The following is a 20,624-nucleotide window of genomic DNA, read 5'->3' as shown; positions in this document are numbered from 1 at the left end:
ATTAATTAATTAATACACAACTTATTAACCGCTAATAATCGTAAGAAATAATCGCGTGTTTAACATTTTCACTTATTAATTATAAATAGAGCTATTACGTGTATGCTTGCGTATCGCGGGAATTAATTAATCACGCGAGTTTATAACTGTTGCGTGTTTTATTAAATACCTACTTTTCGCGTTTCGAGAAATGATACGATGAGATACATATATCACGCAGAGCGACTCGCACTACTACCTGCTCATTCGAATTTGCCCATGTGAATGACAATATACATGCCAGAGTCGAGACCAAGTATCTGGAGAAGATATAAACACAAGGCAAGCACCGCTGCTCACGTGTATGTACGCAATGTTTGTTTGTGTTTGTATCCCTTTCCCTACGACTTGGAGTCTCGAATTTGACAGATGACCATCACAATGAAAATCGACTTATGTATAAATAATGCGTTATAAACAAAAAATACCGAGCTCTCTTTAAGACGTGCTCAGGAATTTATTGATCATTTAATATTCGTAGCGTATTTGTATCAAGTATTAAAATATATGTAATTCGGTTTTACACACTTTTTATACGAGGTATAATATACGACTCATAGTTATGACAGACAGAGATTAATTAAGAGGCGAACAACGAAGTGAAACGTTTTCCCGTCTCTTTCGTGACGGGATCGAAACTTCTCTCGCACTTTCACTCTCGAATGGGCGACACTTTTACTCGAGTGTTAGGACAAGTTTACGTTGTACGTGCTGTATTTATCGAATAGCAGATTAATGATAGCACTTAGCGTATGATTCAAAGCACGATTTCAGTTGTGTCAGCTTTTCCCGCAAATTTATTCAGTTTCATCACTGCTGACTTTCTTCGCAGGTTGAGAACAGGTCCGTTTAGCGCAATATCTTATAAAGACTTGTCGTTCTTGTTAAATTTCGAAATTTTGTAAAATCTTACAAGAACTATTATTTATACTTTCCACTTTTCAAAAAATTGTCTGATAAAATCTTTGTATTATAAGTATTTTAAAATAAAGATTATAGATCGAAATAAAAATATTTCTAAAGTGAAATAAATTCGAATATTTATATCTTTAAAATTATTTAATAATAAATTTATTATATTATTTGAATTTTACGTAAAATTCTGTAGTATTATTTGAGTTTCGTACATGTATGAATATTTGTTAATCGCAATGGCGAAATACTTTTATATTCGTAAACTTCGTATCCTGACCAAGTCATTAATTTAAATGAAAGTATTGACAGAATATTGCGTTAAAGTTATTGTACGTACCCTAAAAAAATTACAAGATATCTTTAAACTGTTGCGATAAAATACTATCTATTTAAATAATAAAAATAAAAATTATGCTCTTTGACAACTAAAATAATGTAGTAAGATTATTACTTTTTTTATTTCAAATGTAATATCACACATTTTATTTTAAAATAAATCTAATAAAATAATGAGAGAGAGAGAGAGAGAGAATGAGAACAAAATTATGAGAAAGTATTTTATAAAAAAAGAATCTATAGTTCATATTTGTGCTTTGCAATATTATTCAAAAGGCATTTATAGCGATTCATCGAATTCCGACTTATTGTATAAAATTACAGTTATATGATGATACTAGATGATATTACAAGTATACAGTTATAATGATTCACACATACATATATCTTTTAATTGTAGTTTCACCTTTTAAACGTAGAGAGACGTATGAAATAAAATAAAGAAATAATTAAAATTGTTATTATTTATTATTATATAGAAGAAAAATAAGATCCTTGCCCTCTCTCTCTCTCTTTCTCTTGGCTCTTTGATATTTCCTATGTTTGCTCTCACTAGAATGATTCTTAGAAGTATGCCCAGATCATTCTTTCAAATTTAGATGTGTGTTTTGAGCACACAGTGTCCGTTTTGCTACTTCATCGCCGATATTTCGCACGCTGGCATGACGCAAACCATCATGCACTATGTACAGTGATGTAAAAGGTGATCCTTGTAATAGCAGAAACCGTATATCCGTTTGTCCGGCCATTCTCTCGGACACGCTGTCGGTCACGTGCGTCCTGCCAACTCACGTGGCAGCAGGCGTGTGTTGTACGCTAGAAGGTATAACGTCTATATGTTCCAGCTTAGTCTCTTTCGATCCTTGACCGGATTGAAATTCAATTTTGTTTTCGCAGAAGTAGATCGCATTTAAATACCGTCTAAATACCGTTAATTTTACATGGAAATTTTAAATTGATAATAAATCAACTAATCAATTGCGAGACTTAAAGACAGGAAAATGATAGTGTTCTCTCTTTCTCATTTTCTATTTTTTTCAGAATGTATTGCAGCGTATCGAAAGTAATCGATCAAGCGTTGCCGTTTTACCTTTTAAAGTCGAATGTTTAACGACGACCTTTTCTGTTTAAATATATGTACAGTATCGATTGCCCGCGACGAGTTACAGAATTACTAGTTCGAATTAGCAACCGTGTAATTTCAACGGCCGTGTAATTTCAAATGCCACTGGATAAACGGGATAAGTAGTTCCATTGAATGAACTATGAGCATAAATAAGAGCGAGAAATAAAAATCTGAAGAGCGACACATGCGACAAATATTATAATTCAAGAGTGTAATTCGTAATATAGAATTTAAACTATAAAATCAACGAGTAATTCCGATCCGTTACACTGTTATTGGATCGCTTGGGAACATAAAGAAGAATTTTATCGGCTTCAGTGAAGCAGACACAAAGTAGAGTAGCGAGCAATACCGTTACTAGCAGTCGCCACCGCCTTTTGCCTTCGTCTCTTCTCTTTTGCGATGGCGGGACGATAATGCGATCGCGATTCCGTTTCTCTTTATCGTAATTAATTAAACGAATTCGCAGAATTTAAAAAATGCTGAGAAGGAAAATACATAAAGTGGCTACATAAATATCCAGTCTCATTTTAAACGACAATTCTCTTTAAGTAAAGGAATAAGATTAATCCATGCATCATAATAAATAGCATTAACGCATTAACGCATTTCTTTTCCACGCAAGTCGGTTCACTTTTTTTCACTCTCGCACGACTCAAGTTAATAGGGTCAAAAGACATTTATATACGACATCAAAGAGCAAGAAGGTTGTCAGATATTGCGGAAGCAGTTTGTCATTTTCCGCTTGGTTGACTGGACAAAGCTACTTAAGTGATGGATATTGGATTCTTCGGATCTCACTGTGGACTTGTCGCGTGAATGGTGAGTGAACATGATGTTACGCATGGCAGAGGTTACCACGAGTAACAGCACTATCTAAATAGCAATTGGAATTCCGTAAATTTTAGAAAATTGTTTCTAACTTATGCGAAGTATTCTGATCGTGCAACGTCAAAAATGGCGAGTACCTGTGTTATTCTAGCAAGGAATATTGGCGCCTGTTAAACGAAACATTTTAACGTACGTAATTTTAAAGCACAGCCTCAAATGTGCATGTATGAAGCTGATTGTTAGCGTGTGGCCAAACTGATATTTTAAACAATTTATATCCGAGAGACTGTAGCTTGGTTCGTACCACTGTTACTGGTTCCCACGATTGAACGCTTTCTCTCTCAAACTCGTTCCGTGCGCCTGAAGTCCACGAGGTTTCGTGAACCTCGTTGTACGCGAAACTAGCGTGGAAAATCGATACATTCGCAATTAATACGAAACAATAGCGTAAAGTTGCGAATCAATTGAAACATGCGAAAGTTTTGTGAAAATATCATATATAATAATACGTTGGAAAGTAAATTTAATCACTTGTATATTTCCATCAAGAAAGAAACAAACCTCTCGCGAACATTGAATATTTCGCGGAATTGCCTTAAATCACAGAAGATGGACAAAGATATCGAAACGTCGCAGTTATTGCCGGTCGGTTGCAAGAAATCATTGAGCAAGTGAGAGTAATCATCATTATTCTTGGTTTACCACACGTATCCACGCGCGACTCGGCTCAGAGCAAACGCGCATTCTCGAGTGGCCGCATTGACTATTACACGGCCAGTTAACTCGATGCAACGTGAGAAATTAATTCATAGCTGCCACTGTAGAATCAGATTTCAACAAATTGCGCAGAAGGTTTACTTCCTCATTGCACATTTTTTTTATTTCTTTTTTTTGGGGGAAGGAGCTTTCACCGGAAACCGTAACAACGCGATGGTGTTAACGTGATTCGTCATGTTTGACGCAAGCATCCTGAACACGCGAAACATGATTTCAAAAGACATAAAGAATTCGATTTTAATAAGCAAGCCCAATGTAGGGACCGATTACTTATCTTAAGTCGATTCTTTACTCCATTTAAACTCCATTTAATTATTTACTTGTCTTTTTTTAATGTTTCAAGAGGTTCTCTTCAAGAGCTTTCTCGTCGTGTATCACATGTTCGAGTGCCATGCTATTGTCGTCTAACTAGTCGTGGATTTATAGTATATGATATCGCCTACTATTGAAAGTGAGATTGAAATCGTGTGTCATGCGTTGGTCGATGACCAGGTTACCTTGGTATTCGTGTCGCTCTCGCAAGATAGTTAATTACTTACGACACTCATATCGTCAGGATTGACACGGACGTCCATCGAATGCACAGTAGAGTATTCATTATCTTGAGCTTAATTAAAAATATTTAATAATCAACGCGAATGATAAATAAACCCCAAATTACTAACGCAAGTTATGTTGAAATCTCGTAAAATAAGATGCGTCGTTAAAAACGAAGATGTAATTTGTAGAAAGCGGTGAGATCAAGCGCATTTACAGATTCGCAGCGCCCTTTTTTTATTACGGAACGTTGACGGATCTATCTATTCGTCGTCGTGGAATCTCGCGTTGATGCAATACCACTTGTCGCCGCCGTTAAACAAATCTCGCCGAGAGCAATCGTAATTCCGATGACGAAAAAAATGTTTTGGGCATTAGCAAGTCGCCAGCCGCGCGACATGAATGGACGAATTGTTCTTACGAAATAAGCGTAATCCCCGAGGGATTTCTCCTCTCTCATATCGCGCGAGAAAACGGGCTCAAGGTAGCCGTCGCCTATGCAACCACGATTATGCAGCTACGTACGTGGAAGTCGATCGTCAGGTGCGTCTGTGTATATCTCGATCAGCTATTCCCTTGCGGTTGTTCGCATTCGCCTTCGAATACCAGAGACGCTGGAATTACGATATTGTACGGCCACGGAAAACTATGCGAGAATTATGCGTGAATTATGCAACTCGAGAGTAAGAGAAATGGTTCGCCGATTAAACACCGCCAGCTGCAATGTTTTCGCAATTTTACTCGACGTATTCACTCGATCTTGTATATTTCTTCAGCAATGTCTCAAAAAAAATATCGAATGTACAGTAAAAAAAGTAAAAAATGTATACATGTATTTTTTTTAATGAATCCGATTACTGAAAGCTCCAGCTGGTAATGTTTGATATATATATCACGAATCGATTTATTCTATTTACTCGACACCTATCCTCTCTAAGTTTAATATGCATGATGTGTGTGCACGAGGTGAGAGATTGGCGTAATCGCGACGCGGCGCATTTCATAATGCGATTCAAGTCATGCATTAAAATATCGTGTTATACGCGATGTACGATGTCGAACGCGGGCTCTCCCACGTATGCCACGGATGCGGCTGCGATCGTTGTCGATTGTTGGGTAACGTGAGGCGACCGGTTCGTCGAGGGCCGCAAAACGGCCCGGTTGGCCGGAGGCCAGACATGGGAAAGAAGGGCGACGCGAAGCGTCGACCAGATGACCCAATGTGCCCGGACGAGGATGACCTCGAACCGCCGGGTACATCGGTCCCGGTTGCCGCGGTACCGAGAAATATAGCCGTCGTCGAATAACCGGATGTCACCTGCTCCGGTCATCCCCGAGTTCAACGTCACTGGATCACGCCCGAGGGAACGCGATTGCAGTCCGATGCACCAAAAATGGTGGCAATCGACGTCGATAAAATAAATCGACAAATTATTCTCCAAGAATTATATAGATATTATATAACAATTCTATATAGTAATAGAAAATGTCTTAGAATTAATGTAAATTAAATTTGTAAATTAGCTCTTTCTCTGAATAAATCAATTCTGTCGTAGTTAACTAGGTTACAACAACGTTATAATGAGAAGGTGTGCAAAATTGTCTGTCAAGATATATCGTGCGCTTAAAGTCACGTGCGCACGCAAGTGTATAGACGTTCACGTGCACGCGAGAAGAAAACAACGTGGAAATACTCCTCGCGAGAAGAGGAGTCGGTCAGATAACTGTACGTCGCGGCCTCCGGACGACATCTTTGGTGTCGCCGACGTCTGGCGTCCTTTACATGTTCATTCCATATATCGGCAGATACGCTCGTTTCTAAACGCATATGTCTATCTATCTTCGTTATCCTCTTCTCTCTTTTCATTCATTTTTTCTTATTATTTTCTTGAGTTGCGAATAATATGCAATCAAGTTGCTGAGAGAGATCCGCGGAAAAACCTTGCAAGTGTCATACTTGAAGCTTCAATTATCATTCCTTATACTGTGTAAATATCAAAAGAAATTACTGTTACGATATGAAAGATATCTCTGTAAATACGAAGTGAATGTGACGACATCCGTATGACGCATAGCAATTATTTCGCGAAGAGCCTATGACCAAATAAAGCTTCTACTATCATGTGTGTGTATGATTCTTCAATAAATTTCCTTTCACCACCCACCATTTCCTCTGTCAAACGCATCAAAGCGACCTTATGCAGTCAACATTGCGTGCAAAAATTAAGCATACTAATCAGATTTAAAGACGTATCATGCGCTAAAATATGTTCTCTTTCTTTTCTTTCACAGATGGAGCATTATCGAATAATATTAGGGCTCCCAGAATAGAAAGGGATCTAGAGGGTAAGTCTTCGCAAATATTTATGTAATGTATCTATTAACAAATTGTATACTAGTCGTGACACATTACGACACCTGAATTACACTGATACACGCAGACAAAGATTGCACTCACTCAAAATTGAATTTTCTCTAAACAATTCGACATAAAGTGTTTAATTTTTTATTATTTTTTATTATTTTTTATTGTTTTTAAATTCAAATATAGCGTTTCTGTTAAAAATTTAAATATAACAAAAAGTTTGAGTGCAATCTTACGATATCGAACAATCTTTCCGCTTTGTTCTTTGTCTCTGCTCTTTAATTTCTTCTCACGATACATCATTTCTCGTCTCAATTATCTATGTGCGTGTTGACGCGAGGTGCGGCCGTGTAAATAAACTTCTCTAACGGGTAATACTTTTCTATCGCTGAATTGACTACGATATGTATATGTCATTTCATTTTGATGGTATCTGGCCTTGAGATCTATCGTATGATTGCGAAATGTACCTTCCTAAAGACATGAAAATTCATCACGTTTCACTGAAAATATATTTTAATTATTAAATATTCCTTCAAAAAATTCGTGCGACTCGAAAATAATAAAATAAATATGCTATTTAAATTTTTGAATATTATTTTAGACAGTAATAAATTATTTTTTGTTACATACAAAATTGCACAGAATTTTCAAGATCTAAGGGCTGTGTTACATAAGCAATTAATGGCTAAACTTCTCTTTCTTTTCCTCGCATGCCTGTGTTGTTTCTATTCAAAAAATTATTTCTTTTCTTTTCTTTTTTTTTTCAAAAAAAGTAGGGTAATGACGCAAATTAAGCAGGGTACCACGGATATAGTATTACAACAGGTGTCCTAGGCTACGAAAGAAGAAAGCTAGTCTATTAAGATCGTCTATCTCTTTTTTTCTGTTTCTGTTTATTGCTCCCGTCTGCTCCCCGCCTTCAACTCTTCTCAACAACTGGATGCCGTCTGCCTCCAACGTCCGTCCGCCACTCCGTCTCTCCGACGACCTACATTACAATAAAAAAAAATAAAAAAAAAAAAAAATAACAATATACGTGAATTGCATCGACCGTCGATGCAAACGAACGCCGACGCACTTTATACGACGATTACGACACGGACGGACTCGCAAATGCGAAACGTGGCTGAACAAATCAAATTCGTTACACACATTTGCGCTTGGTTTCGAACGGCCAAACATATTTTTGACTTCGTGTCCCGTTCCACCGATGCAATTCCCCCGCTTCCCTCGTTTTTGCTCGTTCTCGGTGATTCTATCGATAAATCATCGACGTGTTACGATGCCGCATGTTCTACGTCATTAATAATTTTATTAATACCACTCCGGATATGTTCTTCACTTTCGAATTTGACTCTTCAGGAGTGACCACGGTCCTCTTGGTTTCCGCACATCCCGGAAAGTCCATACCTCCAGTTGGAATATTGACAAAAACAGCACGAACGTTCGTGCAAGATGGTGCGAGTACCGAATTCGCCACTCAAGTCCTTGGTACGACTTTAGACAACGGTCGCCTCTACGCAAGAATTCTATCTACATCCAGCAGAGTGTTCTACGACAAAGATCCGACGCCAGATCCATCGAGTCCCTACGTCGTTTATCCCTCAAGAGCGCCCGAAAATGACTGGCGATTTAAGGTGGCCCTCGACAACGCGCCAATTAAAACTATCGAAGGAATAAAAGTGCCGAATGACGATAGCAATGCGGAATCGAGCGATTCCGAGAGACAAGAAGAAGCCGCGAGTACCACGAAGCTGGACGAGTTGTTCAAAGAGAACGATATATTCAATAAAAAAGAGCTAAATGTGGATGCACAGAGATTCAAGCCGGCAAAGGTACGACCGGCCGACAATTTACCCACTTATACCGTTAAGCACGAGTACGTGACGAGCAGCTTCGATTCGTTCGACGACGCGCAGTCCAAGAGTTTGAAGCCGCGAGTGCCAAAAATTTTTAAACCGCAAACGAAAGCTCCGCCGCAAAATAAGGCGGACACGAAACCTCTCGCCACGGTGACTTATCACGGTTTCGCGGACTTTACGACCACGGTCGGCGACACCGTTATCGTCTTCTCGCCGAGCACGTCACCGGTGCCTATGGGACGTCCTGCTACTACGATCAAAGGCGACGCCACGCTTCGTCCGGACGATGGCGTGGCAGTGCTGAAGATTCGTCCTACGACTGTGATGGAACAAGCGACGAGAACCAATCGACCTTACGAAGGAAATCAAAAGCATGCTTCGGACGATCGGCTATTGAGCGCAATCAATCGCGATAATATTCAACCGAGCGTCACCGAGGAGATCGAAGGCGAATCCTCCACGATATCCACGGAACCGTTACTGCTGGTACCCGATGTCGAAACGGGATCATTGAAGCCGACGGGTCTTCTAAAAGTCATCGACTCTACTACTTCGTTGGACGGTACTACGACTCAATACAAGAGCTCTATTTACGGCACATATATTGGCACAAATTATGCGCAAATTATTCACACGTCTTCAAATGTATATTTCTTCCCGGATGAGGCTACTGTAACGTACGAGGCTGACGATACCACGGTGGAATACGGTACAACAGGAACGGAAGCTGACGAGCAAGATACCACTGTCGAGGCACTGCCTTCCACTACGCCGACGACCAACGAAGAAACGCCGCTCGAGATGAATGAACTGACCACTCCGTTGAAAAGCACAACAGATAGAGTCTTTACGACCTTGAAGGATATTTTAGAAAGTGCGAGAAAAGTGTTAGGAACAACCGAACGAGTGCGACCGAATATAGATTATGAATTTCCCAATGATATCGCGTCGGGAGATCCTCAGGGTCGTAGTATCAAAGGCGGCTCTTCTCTGAATAATCATCAGTCCGGAAAATACAAGCCGCATGGATTTAAATCGAGTAATACAGAAGAGAAAGTGACATTAGCGACTAGATTATTACCGTCTACCGTCTACAAGACGTTCACATATTTCACGACTTTCTTTATTCCAAACAACGATCAGACTACTACTTCGATACGCTCTCGAGAAGTAGTCTCTTCCGAGGTAACCTTCTTGACGGAATTAATTCGACCTACCTCGACCGATAGTTCGATTAAATCTACTTCTTTACCAGACACAAAAACACTGAGTTTGTCCGGCGAAACCGAAGAAGAACAGACTACTAAACAAGACGAAGAAATAGAACTCATTTTCAAAACTTTGTACACGACGTATACGTATCTAACGACATTCTTCCAAGAAAATACATCAAGTGTATCCAGTCGACAAGTCATCGAGACTAACGTTATCACGCAGACTGTTGGACCAAACGGCGTTTCCGCCATTGTCGCTAGTCTGTTTGACAAGGACGAATCCGTTTTAATTTCACCGACAACGATATCGCAGAATATCCTCCCATCCGTAAGAAACGCTCAAACTTCTGAGGAACTTAACAAAGGTACCGAGCCGATTTATAAAGTTTCTGACGAAACGACAGAAGAAAATTTAACTACTTTCCAAGAGCAGGATACTACTGTACACGAGAATATTCCAACGGAATCTATCACAACCGTTGATGATTTTGAGACGTCGGATGGATGGATCACTGATTTAGAACCGAGTCCCACTCCGGCTATAGCGAGTCAAGCAATAAAAGAACAGGTGAAAACGTACTACACGACTTACACGTACTTCACCACTATTTTTGTGGACGACGAAACAGAGATCGAGACACGAACCGAGGTCTTCACTAATGTCATCACGGAAACTATTACGTCCACAAACGTTCAATCAACTTCGCAACAAACGACTCAATCAGCGACGCCAAAATCTGAATCTGCAGTTCCTCCTCCGGAAATCTTGGCGTATTTAGAAGCTCTTCAACGTCAAAAGTCTCAGGAAGAGGCGCTCTCATTGGCAAGAAAAGTTCAGCAAGCTAATACAGATCAAACAACGCATGCTGACGAAACCACAACTGAAAACATTACCGAGATAACGACGGAGTTGCCTACTACCTTGGAAGATCGCTCCACCACTGAGAATCTATTCCGTAATTTCCAAGTAGGCGCGCAAGTAACACCTAATCCTCCGACTGACGTGGAAGTTCTGGGCTCTATGGTTACGGATGTTGTGTCATCTTCCAGTTCCGGTGGCGGTACCGTTCTGGATGTGATGGATAAGAGAAATGCCGTTCCCGAAGATCAAGAACTGTCAGAGTCGAATAATCACGAAGTAGAGCCGGCGCCGACGTTGCTTCTGCAGACTAGTTATACGACCTTCACGTACTTCACGACAATGTACAAAGGCGACCAGACGAATGTCGCTAGCCGTCTAGAAACAATTACGAATGTCGTTACGGAGACTTTAAGGCCGTCCCTCGTGGTGCCGGTTCCGACCAGCACGCTGCCTGTGACGTACTTTACAACCTTCACTTACTGGACGACATTCTACAAGGGCGGCGATACTATAACCACTAGTCGCGAGGAAACGGTCAGCAACGTCGCCACGCCAGGAGTTTCGCCTACACCCACGGTCGAAATCGGCGTAATAATGACGTACACGCCAACCTTGAATCCGCTGTCAGAGGATGATTCTTTTGTTGACGAACAAGAATCCAAGATTACGGCGGATAATGAAGTTACGCCTTTAGACAAGGCTGTTCCTGAAAAATCAATTACCGAAAATACCGACGCATTGTCGAAAGGAATTATAACCAGCCCCGACGATAAGAATGTCGTGAATACTTCGCCGATTTCGCCCGAGCCTACGACCTTCTATACTACATTTACTTACTTCACTACATCCTACACCGGAAATCGGACGATTCTAGCCAGTAGACTGGAGACGATAACCAGTGTATCGACGCCAGATACTATGACGCAACAAGCGACCGGACGCGCGATTAACGGCCCTGTATATCCATCGATTCAAATATTAAACACCGATGAGAAAGTAACCGTGACACCTTCCAAAGTATCCGATAATCTGAAAACGGGTTTGATTTCGACGATACGTTCGAGTGAAGTTCATGAAGATACTACGACTCATTACACGACGGATATATACGGCACTTATGTAAATGGATATTACGCACAAGTGGTAAAGAGCTCGACGAAAATAGAAACGCCGCCCTTATCTTCCTCGTCGATACCTACGCCGGTTCTTCCTACGGGCGTTTTATCCTTGAATAAAGGAAGCGTAGTAGATGCCGATGAAGTCACTACCGTTTATTTCACAACTAAGCAGATCGGCACCCTATTCGAAGGAACTTACGCCAAAGTAATCGAGAGCACGTCGAGCACCAAGATAGATGAAGAAAAGAAAGCGACTATTTCGCCGATTCAAGGTCATCGAACTGGACTGGTGCGTCTGATTAAAGGTCAAATCGAGAATAGCGGAACCACTACATTCTATCAATCGAAAGTTATTGGCACTAGTATCGAGGGTAGATATGCTCAAATTATCGAAAGTACTTCCAGCTTCTTTGCGAATCCCACGGCACATATTTCGCCGACTTCTACTCTACCTCCGAGCCGGTCGACGGGTATTCCAGAAATCTCGCCCTCTCCCGCCGTTATCCAATCTTCCGAAGAGTCGACAGAATCTCTCGATCACGACGAAGACCAAAACGACGAAGAAGACGACGACGAAGACGACGAAGAAGGCGAAGACGGACAAAGTTCTAAAAAGAAATCACGATTAACGTTCTCGACTAGGAAGAGAACGTTCACACCAGTGATCAGACCGTTTGCCTCGAGGAACAGACCGACGTTTAATCCGAAACGTAAAGGCGCGCAAGCCGCGACGACTATCACCAGAACGGATATAACGCCCACGATAACCGCGACTTTAGCCGGTAAAAGTAACAGATTCGCTTCGTCGCGAAGTCGCGTCACTTCGCCCATCGGGCCGTATTCATCGACATTGTCCCCGTCAGGTTCTAGACGATTTTCGAACAGACGAGGAACCACCGCTACCTCGAGCTCGACATTCCCATCGAGCAGTACTCGAGCCAGAGGACAAACCAGAATAACTCCGTCGTCCGTGTTTCCAAGCAACAGACGCGGACCAACGTCAATAAGAGGATCTTCTTCTAAACCCGCAACTCGCGCTTCGAGTTCTGTATTTCCCAGCGTTTCTTCGAGATATCGACCCGGTATTCGACCATCGTCGACGTTATTGAGAGGACAATCTACGGCTAGGCCTACCGACGATCAAGAGAACGACGCTAATGAATTCACTACGACTACGATCTTCACGGATGAGACGTTATTCACGGAATATCTTGAAGACGAAACCGCTACTACTCCTTTGCAGACTACGACAGAATCGTCCAGAAGATCTACGAATCCTCTCTTGCGATTCCGCAGGCCTATTAATTTAAACGGTAGATCAGGAACTACTGCACGACCACCGACGACCACAACGCCGAGACGATCGGGAAATTTAAATAGACCGAGCGCGCCGACAGTTCCCAGAGCGACGAATGGACGAACAAATACCCGGGCGACTCCTCCAGCATCTACAAGAAATCGACCAAGTAATACAGGCCTGTTCCCTCCACGTGGATTTCTCAATAGAAAGCAAGAATCAGCCACTGACGAGCCAACTGAAGAACACGAAAGCGAAAACGGCAAAGGTATCGAAGACGAACAACCTGTTGAAGAGATATCTGATAATGATTATGAAGGATCAGAACACGAAGACAAAAGATCGAATGCAAATGTCAATCGCCGTTCTGGGAAAGCTGTCAGTTCCGCCGTACAAATCAGACCTTTCGGAGCTAGAACACGAAGAGTTCGTCGTCAAGCTAGTCAGTTGAGAACATATAACAGTCGCTTCTATAGACCCGGTCAATCGTCATTTATAAAAGATGAAGATAAATCTGATTTGTTAGACGACCCAACGAGTAAAGAAGACATTACAAAAATAGCGCCAAAACCTAGCGCTCGATATAATAATCGAGCGCGGAGTTTGACGTCATCGCAATCACAACAGAAAATATTTAATAATTCGGATCAATCGGCGGAAACATCGGAGTTTGTAAATCAACAGAATAAACCTAAGACCAGAACGACTCAATTTACTAATGGAAATAGAAACGGATCTGTCAGAATAAAACCGTCATCGATCTCGAGCAATGGAAGACAATTTACGTTAAGAGAAAAAGATGCTGCTTCGAGCAGGTCGGATTACAAGAGACCGACTTCAAGAACGACCAGCAGATCATCAAGCAGTAAAACGACTCAAAACGGAAGAGTGAGACCACCGAGAGTACGAAACGGATCTTCAATCGGGTCTACAAATTCTCGAAGAGTACCGTCGTCCCGCGGATCCTCAAGGACGACGAACGGAAGAAGCGGAAGTAGCAGAAGAGGTCCTACAAGAGGCAGAGGATCTTACGAGGATATCCGTGAATCGCCGACCATATATCCGAACTTTGACGGCACGATAACCGTGACGCATTACGTGCCGACGGAGGTCACGATTCCGGTCGTAAACAACGGCGTCACAGAACATCGTAATATCATAACTCAGCAACCAAGCACCGAAGTTCTCAGGCCCTCTCAATATAGCACGGTGACAGCTGGAGACGGCAACTCGCTTGTGGTAATCGTCAGCGAAATTACGGGTACCAACGGTCAAGGTCAGACCGAGGTCACGCGATTTTTACTCCACGAGACACCCACCACACGTATCTCATATACTCTTTCGAGCCTCGGTGGTCGTCGCGTCTCTCAATCGATTATCGTACCCACGACAGTATACTCCGTGGAAAATATAGTTTCCACGATACAGCCGTCCTTGTCCGGCAACGCTCCCCTCGCCAATATTCTTCTCTCGCAATTACTACTCGGTCAATTAGGTCCGAATCCTCTGTTACAACCTCAAGCTACGCCCACCACACAATATAACACACGCACTACTTCCTACGTCACTACAATAACGAAACATCAGAGCACTGTCATTCCCCTCACTTTCCGCGGTAAAGAGATCCTAACGACTCTTGTCGACTCTTCGACCGACGTTGTCACCGCGACGGAATTCATAACGGACACCGTTGTAGTAACTCCGACAGCTGCGATATCGGCGGCGAATATAAATTCCCTCTTGCTGTTGCTTCAACAACCACAGTCGCAAAATTCTAATCCGTTGCTGGATCCTCTGTTTGCGCCTCCTCCGTTTACGCAGAGTAACACTTTACCGGGGGAAGTCGAGAGAAGAAATCAGCCAGCCGATTCCGACTACAGACACGACAGTTACGAATATTCCGAGGAGGAAGGCCAAGTGGAAGAATACCAGAAGCCGTCTAGATCGCACGGCGGACGTGGTAAATCGAACGACAGAAAAAAAGCCTCCGCGGCTTCCAACAAGGTCGAATCCAGCGTAGTGACATTGTACGTTTCCGGCCGCAGACCCGGAGAATTCAGCACTGTTCTAAGTACTGTGAAGGTCGGCGATTCCGTGACTGCATCCAGAAGACGAAGAGATGCCTTGGAGGGAGCTGTCGAGGTCCAACCCTCCGTACCGCCGTCATTGCACGCCGGACCGGCGGCCGTCGCCATTTTAGCGGGAAGCGAAGATCCTATCGACGCACACGCACCGACACAAAGTCTCGAGAGCGTAGTGGGTGACGTCGGACGGCATATTTCCACGTCCATCTATACCTAATCTTGTTCCCTCCGTTGAAAAAAAATTTTTTTTCACTCCTCACCCCTTCTTCCCTTTCACCCTTCGTATTATAATTATCCGTAATTTTATCGAAATCCACTTAGAATTGCCCGAAGGTTTAACTACCTTTCCTAAATCTCTATTCCATTCGGAGAGCGTTAGTTTAGTTTTTTCTTCGGGCACGTCGCAGTGGACAATAAAGAGCAACGTTGATGAAAATCGAGATTGTTGCGTAATGTAATATAGATAATAATCGAAACTACCGAGATCTCTTTTCTTGAAGCAATAAAGAAAGAATCGAGGGTAGTTGACAGCTTCGGTAAAAAAAGAAAAGCTATCCGCGAAGATGGCTATCTCGTATGTCCGTTTTGCAGCTCGCTCTCTCCCAAGCCCTCTCTCGAATCTCTTCTATTTCCTTCTAAAAATTTTCCCTTCGAGCGTCGTTCCACATTTTTCTCCTACTAACACAGCCTCGATCTGCCGCCGCACGCGCGCCCACACGACAAAGCCGGACATGATACTCTCTTCCGCCGACAACATCACAACAAACAAACACGTCTTCCGCCTGTTGCGGATAATGTCACTAAAAACGCACAATGTACGAGGCGAAATCCAAAATCGGACGTGCATACAAAAACAAAACATCAAACGTCAGCGTAATTTAATTTCAATTGATTAACGCATCACACAAAAAAATCGTCGAAAACGAGACATGATCTAAAGACTTTGATATCGATTGCGGAATGAATCTAAGCACAAGATGGATAATATATGTTTAAACAGACGAGTGGAAACGCATCGCCTTTGCAGGTGATTTCTACGATGAGTCGGTGCAATATGGAAACAGAAATGTCGAACGCGAGAGAGAAGGCACCGTCGACCTGTGGTCCGCAAACGAGGATGACGTAAATCTTGGAAGACTCGTCGAGGAATACGAATCTCTTCAGGATGTGCCGAAAAAACGTGTCAAAATTCGCGTACCCGTGGTGCGTAGCAGAACCGCTAGACAACACAAGTTTACGATCGTCAAACGTAGACCTTTAACATCTCACACGAAGGATCTCGCGTACGTCACATCTACCGAACCATACGCACCACGAAGAATCGTGGTGACGCGCGTCAGGACTCTCGGATCGGACAAATCGATCTATCCGGCCGATACTCTAGACTCTGTCAATCATGAGTCTACCATCGGAAAGCACAAAGTGACCATAACCAGACGCAGAAAGCTTCAATCCACACCGACATTAATCAAGGATAAAGTTAGAGTTACCAGGAAGAAGCTAGTTGCGGTGAGACCGATACTACCAACGCCTACCGCTGCCATTATCACTACCGGATTCTTTACCGCACCTTCCTCGGAGGATCATGAAGAATATTCAGACGTGGAAGATGAGGAAGAACACACGACTGTTAAAAAGGAAGATCATATCGTTACGCCTAGTCTTGAAGAAACGCCGAATGTTATTGACAATAAACCGAATGAAGAAACGACGTCATTGAAAGTTAGTTCGATCGTGTCTAAAGAAAACATGCCAGACACGCCAGTGATAATTACCGACAACTTCTTTTACCCTCCATCTGATGACGAGAAAGATGAAGAATACGAAGATGATTATTTCGACATGAGTACTACAACTGAAAATATCGATAACATCGCCATTTTAATGAAAGACGAGCAGCATTCCACGAGCAAAGTAATTTCTGCAAAGGGCGAAAATAATGTCGAATCTAATAAGAGCGACGTTGAGACGCAAATAAAACACGATATAACAGAATCTAAGACTGCCGTATTAAATGAAGATGTACCAGCTACTGAATTTATTCCTATAGAGAAAGATAATGACGATAAATCTGCAACGAAAGAATACACTACTGCTAATCCTGAAGAACAAACTATTATCATAGATGACGTCACTGTATTAAACACGCCTGAAACCACCGAATCTACAAGCCTTTCCGACGAAGAAGATACTACAAGACCTAACACGATGGAGACAACAACACTCGATACGGAAAAAGAAAATCAAGAATCTCCCGAAGATACGAAGCGCGACACGATACCGGAAACGATCAGCGAAATCCCGGAAGAGCTACTAACAGTACGACCCATACAACCGGACGTTAAAATTGACAGCGTTATACCACTCGGGACCACGAAATTACCGTCGAATTATCCCGCCGATTCGTACATACCCAGCGTGATACCCCTCGGCGCGAATTACGCTCGCGAGACGAAATCGTTGGTTCGCGAAACCTCCGTACTTGACACAATTCCCGCGACCAAAGTCACGAACAAGATCGCTTCGCCCACGCCGGAGGAGATCGAGGCCGGACTAGCGGACGATCTTTACCTGTCGCTATCCCGCCTCGATTTCCCCGAGATCTTGCCGTCGAAACCGGCCACGATCGGCTTAGAGATCAAATCCACGCCGGATCTCACGTTAGAGCCAAGCACGAGTGTTTATTACACGGAGACGGTAGTGACGTCGACGCGACTAAGGACGTACACGTACGTGGTGACACAACAGAACGGACTGGAGACTAAAGTGACATCGTCGACGACTGTACGACCGAGAGTGACGACACTTACGCTGACGGTGCCCGTCACGGTGACTGTCACTCCTACCGTGGAGTCGTCAGCCGGCTTCGTATCGTCTGTGTATAATCCAGTAGCCGGTGAGTAGCCCTTTTACCCATCTGAGACCTCTTTTGCGACAATCACCGTGCTCTCGAAAACGTTGCAATCTTATGAAAGAATCTAATAATTCTATGAAAAATATCATTAAAATATATTATTGAAACTGTCATTGTATTGCTCGAGATTCATCAATTTTCAAAGTAAAGAAGAAAAAGCTATAAATAAAGATAATAATTTTTTATTAACGTCGAGTGCACACGGTGTTTGTCGCAGTGTAATATAATCCTTAGACTAATAAACTTTTTTTTCGCTATAGATTTCCTTATTCTCGATTACGTGAATTCGATTAGACGAAACGGACTGTATAAATACTGTGTTATAATTGGCTTTTGGTAATCTAAATTTTTCCTGTACATTACAACCCTGTATATGAAATGTACATATTGTATATGACAAAATGACGCTGTACATATCTAAATTTGCGTTTTTTCTTGTACGATATATATATGAATATTAATCACACTGTGTAAATTATATAATTTTATCGATTATATTCTCTGTAAAAATTTTTCGTACATTTGATTGTATTCCGAATACGTGATTCTTTTAGTAATACAGACATTTAATCGGGCGATTGATTTATGCAATACGAACGATAGATAAGCTATTAAAAAAAATTATTTTATATATGTATAATATTTTTCGAGAAATAATATCGTTATATATATTGAGATAATTTTTCCCTTCACAACACACTGTGATATATCGTTGTTTATGGAATCGTAACGATAGGAGAATATGAAGCAAAGGACGAGGAAGAGGGACGCAGGTTCAATCTAGCGACCCGCGTAATGTCAAACGGCGTGGAAGTCATCGTCGCAGGGCCAACTCCGGCTCTGCGATGGGAGAACTCGAATCCTCAACCTACCCTCACCTTGTCAGACGCGGTGGTCATGCTCCTGCCGCAGGATAAACCGAACGAGTTTGTCACGAAGACTTGCACAACAACTTTCACATATCTCAACACAATCACCAAGAATGGAACGACTACCGTCACTACAGAGCAGCAGGTGCTCTTACGCACATACATCTTTATACATTAATTTTTTTAAGATAAAATATTAAACGTATTCAATTTTTATTCTTACTTTTACCGTTATAAGTTAACAGTAATAATTTTCCACCTCTCAACAGAATGTTTTATCTAAATTTGACTATTTGAAATAAATTTCATTCCTACTGATGAAATATGCAAAAATATATAAAAAAGAAATCATGGCGTAAAAAATATGAGTAAAGAAAGAATCAATGTATTATAAGTTGTTCAAATCATTTTTTGTCGGCTAAAACACACAGTATTGATAAAACTCACATTATTTATTAAAAAAGAAAAAGAAAAAATATAAATAATCTTTGTAAAAAAAATAATCGTGTGAAAAGTAATTTTAACAAAAAATTTTAGTTTCTTTTCAAATGCGATAATATCTCTCTTATTTTCTCGTATCATGAATAGCAACGGAAATGCTTTGCGGATGTTCAAATTTTTACAATATCCTGTAAAACTTGTTATTGGTAAAAATTTTATATTTCTTTTTTCTAGGTTATAGCAAACACGGCGACGGAAGAACGACATAGAAAACCTGGTTCCGAAACGGCAGCTGTGACTCTAGAAGCGTCCCCGACTCTACGTACCGAAGTATTTAAAACGACTTACACATACCTGACCTTGAACACGGATCATCCGGATGTGAATGACGCTTTGGAAAGTAGCACGAAAGTTATAACAAACACGGTTACCGCACCGCAGCATTACCTAGACATGATTCTCGAGCCATCAGAAGCTCCGCGACCGGAAACAAATACATATCTCAGTACTAGAGTGTTGGAAAAGACATTTATGGAAGAAGGTCGAACGAAAATAGATACGGTCAGCGACACGATTACCCAGGTTAGCCCGCTTTTCCAAACTCTACTATTTAATATCGATGTTTATTATTATTACGTAATTTGTTCGCTCTTTTTTTTTGTTTAGCTAATTGTAACAGAATCAGCACCTCCGCCACGACCAACCAGTGTCACAACTACCTTGACTGCCTTGGACAATACCGACGGTAGCGTGACAGATATAACAAAGACATATTACATCACGTATACGTATTACAATACATTCTTAGAAAAGGGTAGCACGGTAGTTCATACGAACGTAGCCACATCGACTGACGTGGTATTAGAGAAAGTGCCGGTGCGAAAAACCACCATGAAAACCGCTCCGATTAATCCTACGCAGGAACCTATACAGATCTTTGCTACCAAAACATATCTTACAACTTTCACTTACTTTACGACGTTACTGCAGGTAATTAAATTTTTATAATACAATGTATTAAATATATATGTATA

At 41.7% G+C, this 20,624-nt stretch overlaps 3 protein-coding genes across 6 annotated transcripts in view; 2 read left to right on the top strand and 1 right to left on the bottom strand.

The window, feature by feature from the left end:
* The window catches only part of Dctn4-p62 (dynactin subunit 4), a 104,445-nt gene that overhangs the window by 39,815 nt on the left and 44,006 nt on the right, over positions 1 to 20,624 (bottom strand). The gene's annotated exons all lie outside the window — the stretch shown is intronic.
* Positions 1 to 20,624, top strand: part of LOC145944853 (uncharacterized) — a 59,568-nt gene that overhangs the window by 27,277 nt on the left and 11,667 nt on the right. The window contains exons 2-6 of the mRNA XM_083053432.1: positions 6,854 to 6,907; positions 16,394 to 18,262; positions 19,017 to 19,294; positions 19,825 to 20,172; positions 20,257 to 20,580. Of these exons, the coding sequence (XP_082909558.1) occupies positions 6,854 to 6,907; positions 16,394 to 18,262; positions 19,017 to 19,294; positions 19,825 to 20,172; positions 20,257 to 20,580 (2,873 nt within the window). The remainder of the gene's footprint in view (positions 1 to 6,853; positions 6,908 to 16,393; positions 18,263 to 19,016; positions 19,295 to 19,824; positions 20,173 to 20,256; positions 20,581 to 20,624) is intronic.
* Positions 7,658 to 16,450, top strand: LOC145944854 (uncharacterized). Its single transcript, XM_083053433.1, has one exon. The coding sequence runs from the start codon at positions 8,219 to 8,221 to the stop codon at positions 15,581 to 15,583; it is 7,365 nt and encodes a 2,454-aa protein (XP_082909559.1). The 5' UTR covers positions 7,658 to 8,218; the 3' UTR covers positions 15,584 to 16,450.

Source organism: Prenolepis imparis, unplaced genomic scaffold (genome assembly GCF_030444845.1).
Source record: "Prenolepis imparis isolate NDT839.2.m4 unplaced genomic scaffold, iyPreImpa1.0 SCAF_13, whole genome shotgun sequence".
In the NCBI taxonomy this organism is placed as follows: domain Eukaryota; kingdom Metazoa; phylum Arthropoda; class Insecta; order Hymenoptera; family Formicidae; genus Prenolepis; species Prenolepis imparis.
This window is presented reverse-complemented; position numbering and strand designations above follow the sequence as displayed.

What these genes read in the sequence shown, in the direction of transcription:
- LOC145944854 (XM_083053433.1), top strand. Translation starts at nt 8,219, where the DNA reads ATGTTCTACGTCATTAATAATTTTATTAATACCACTCCGGATATGTTC.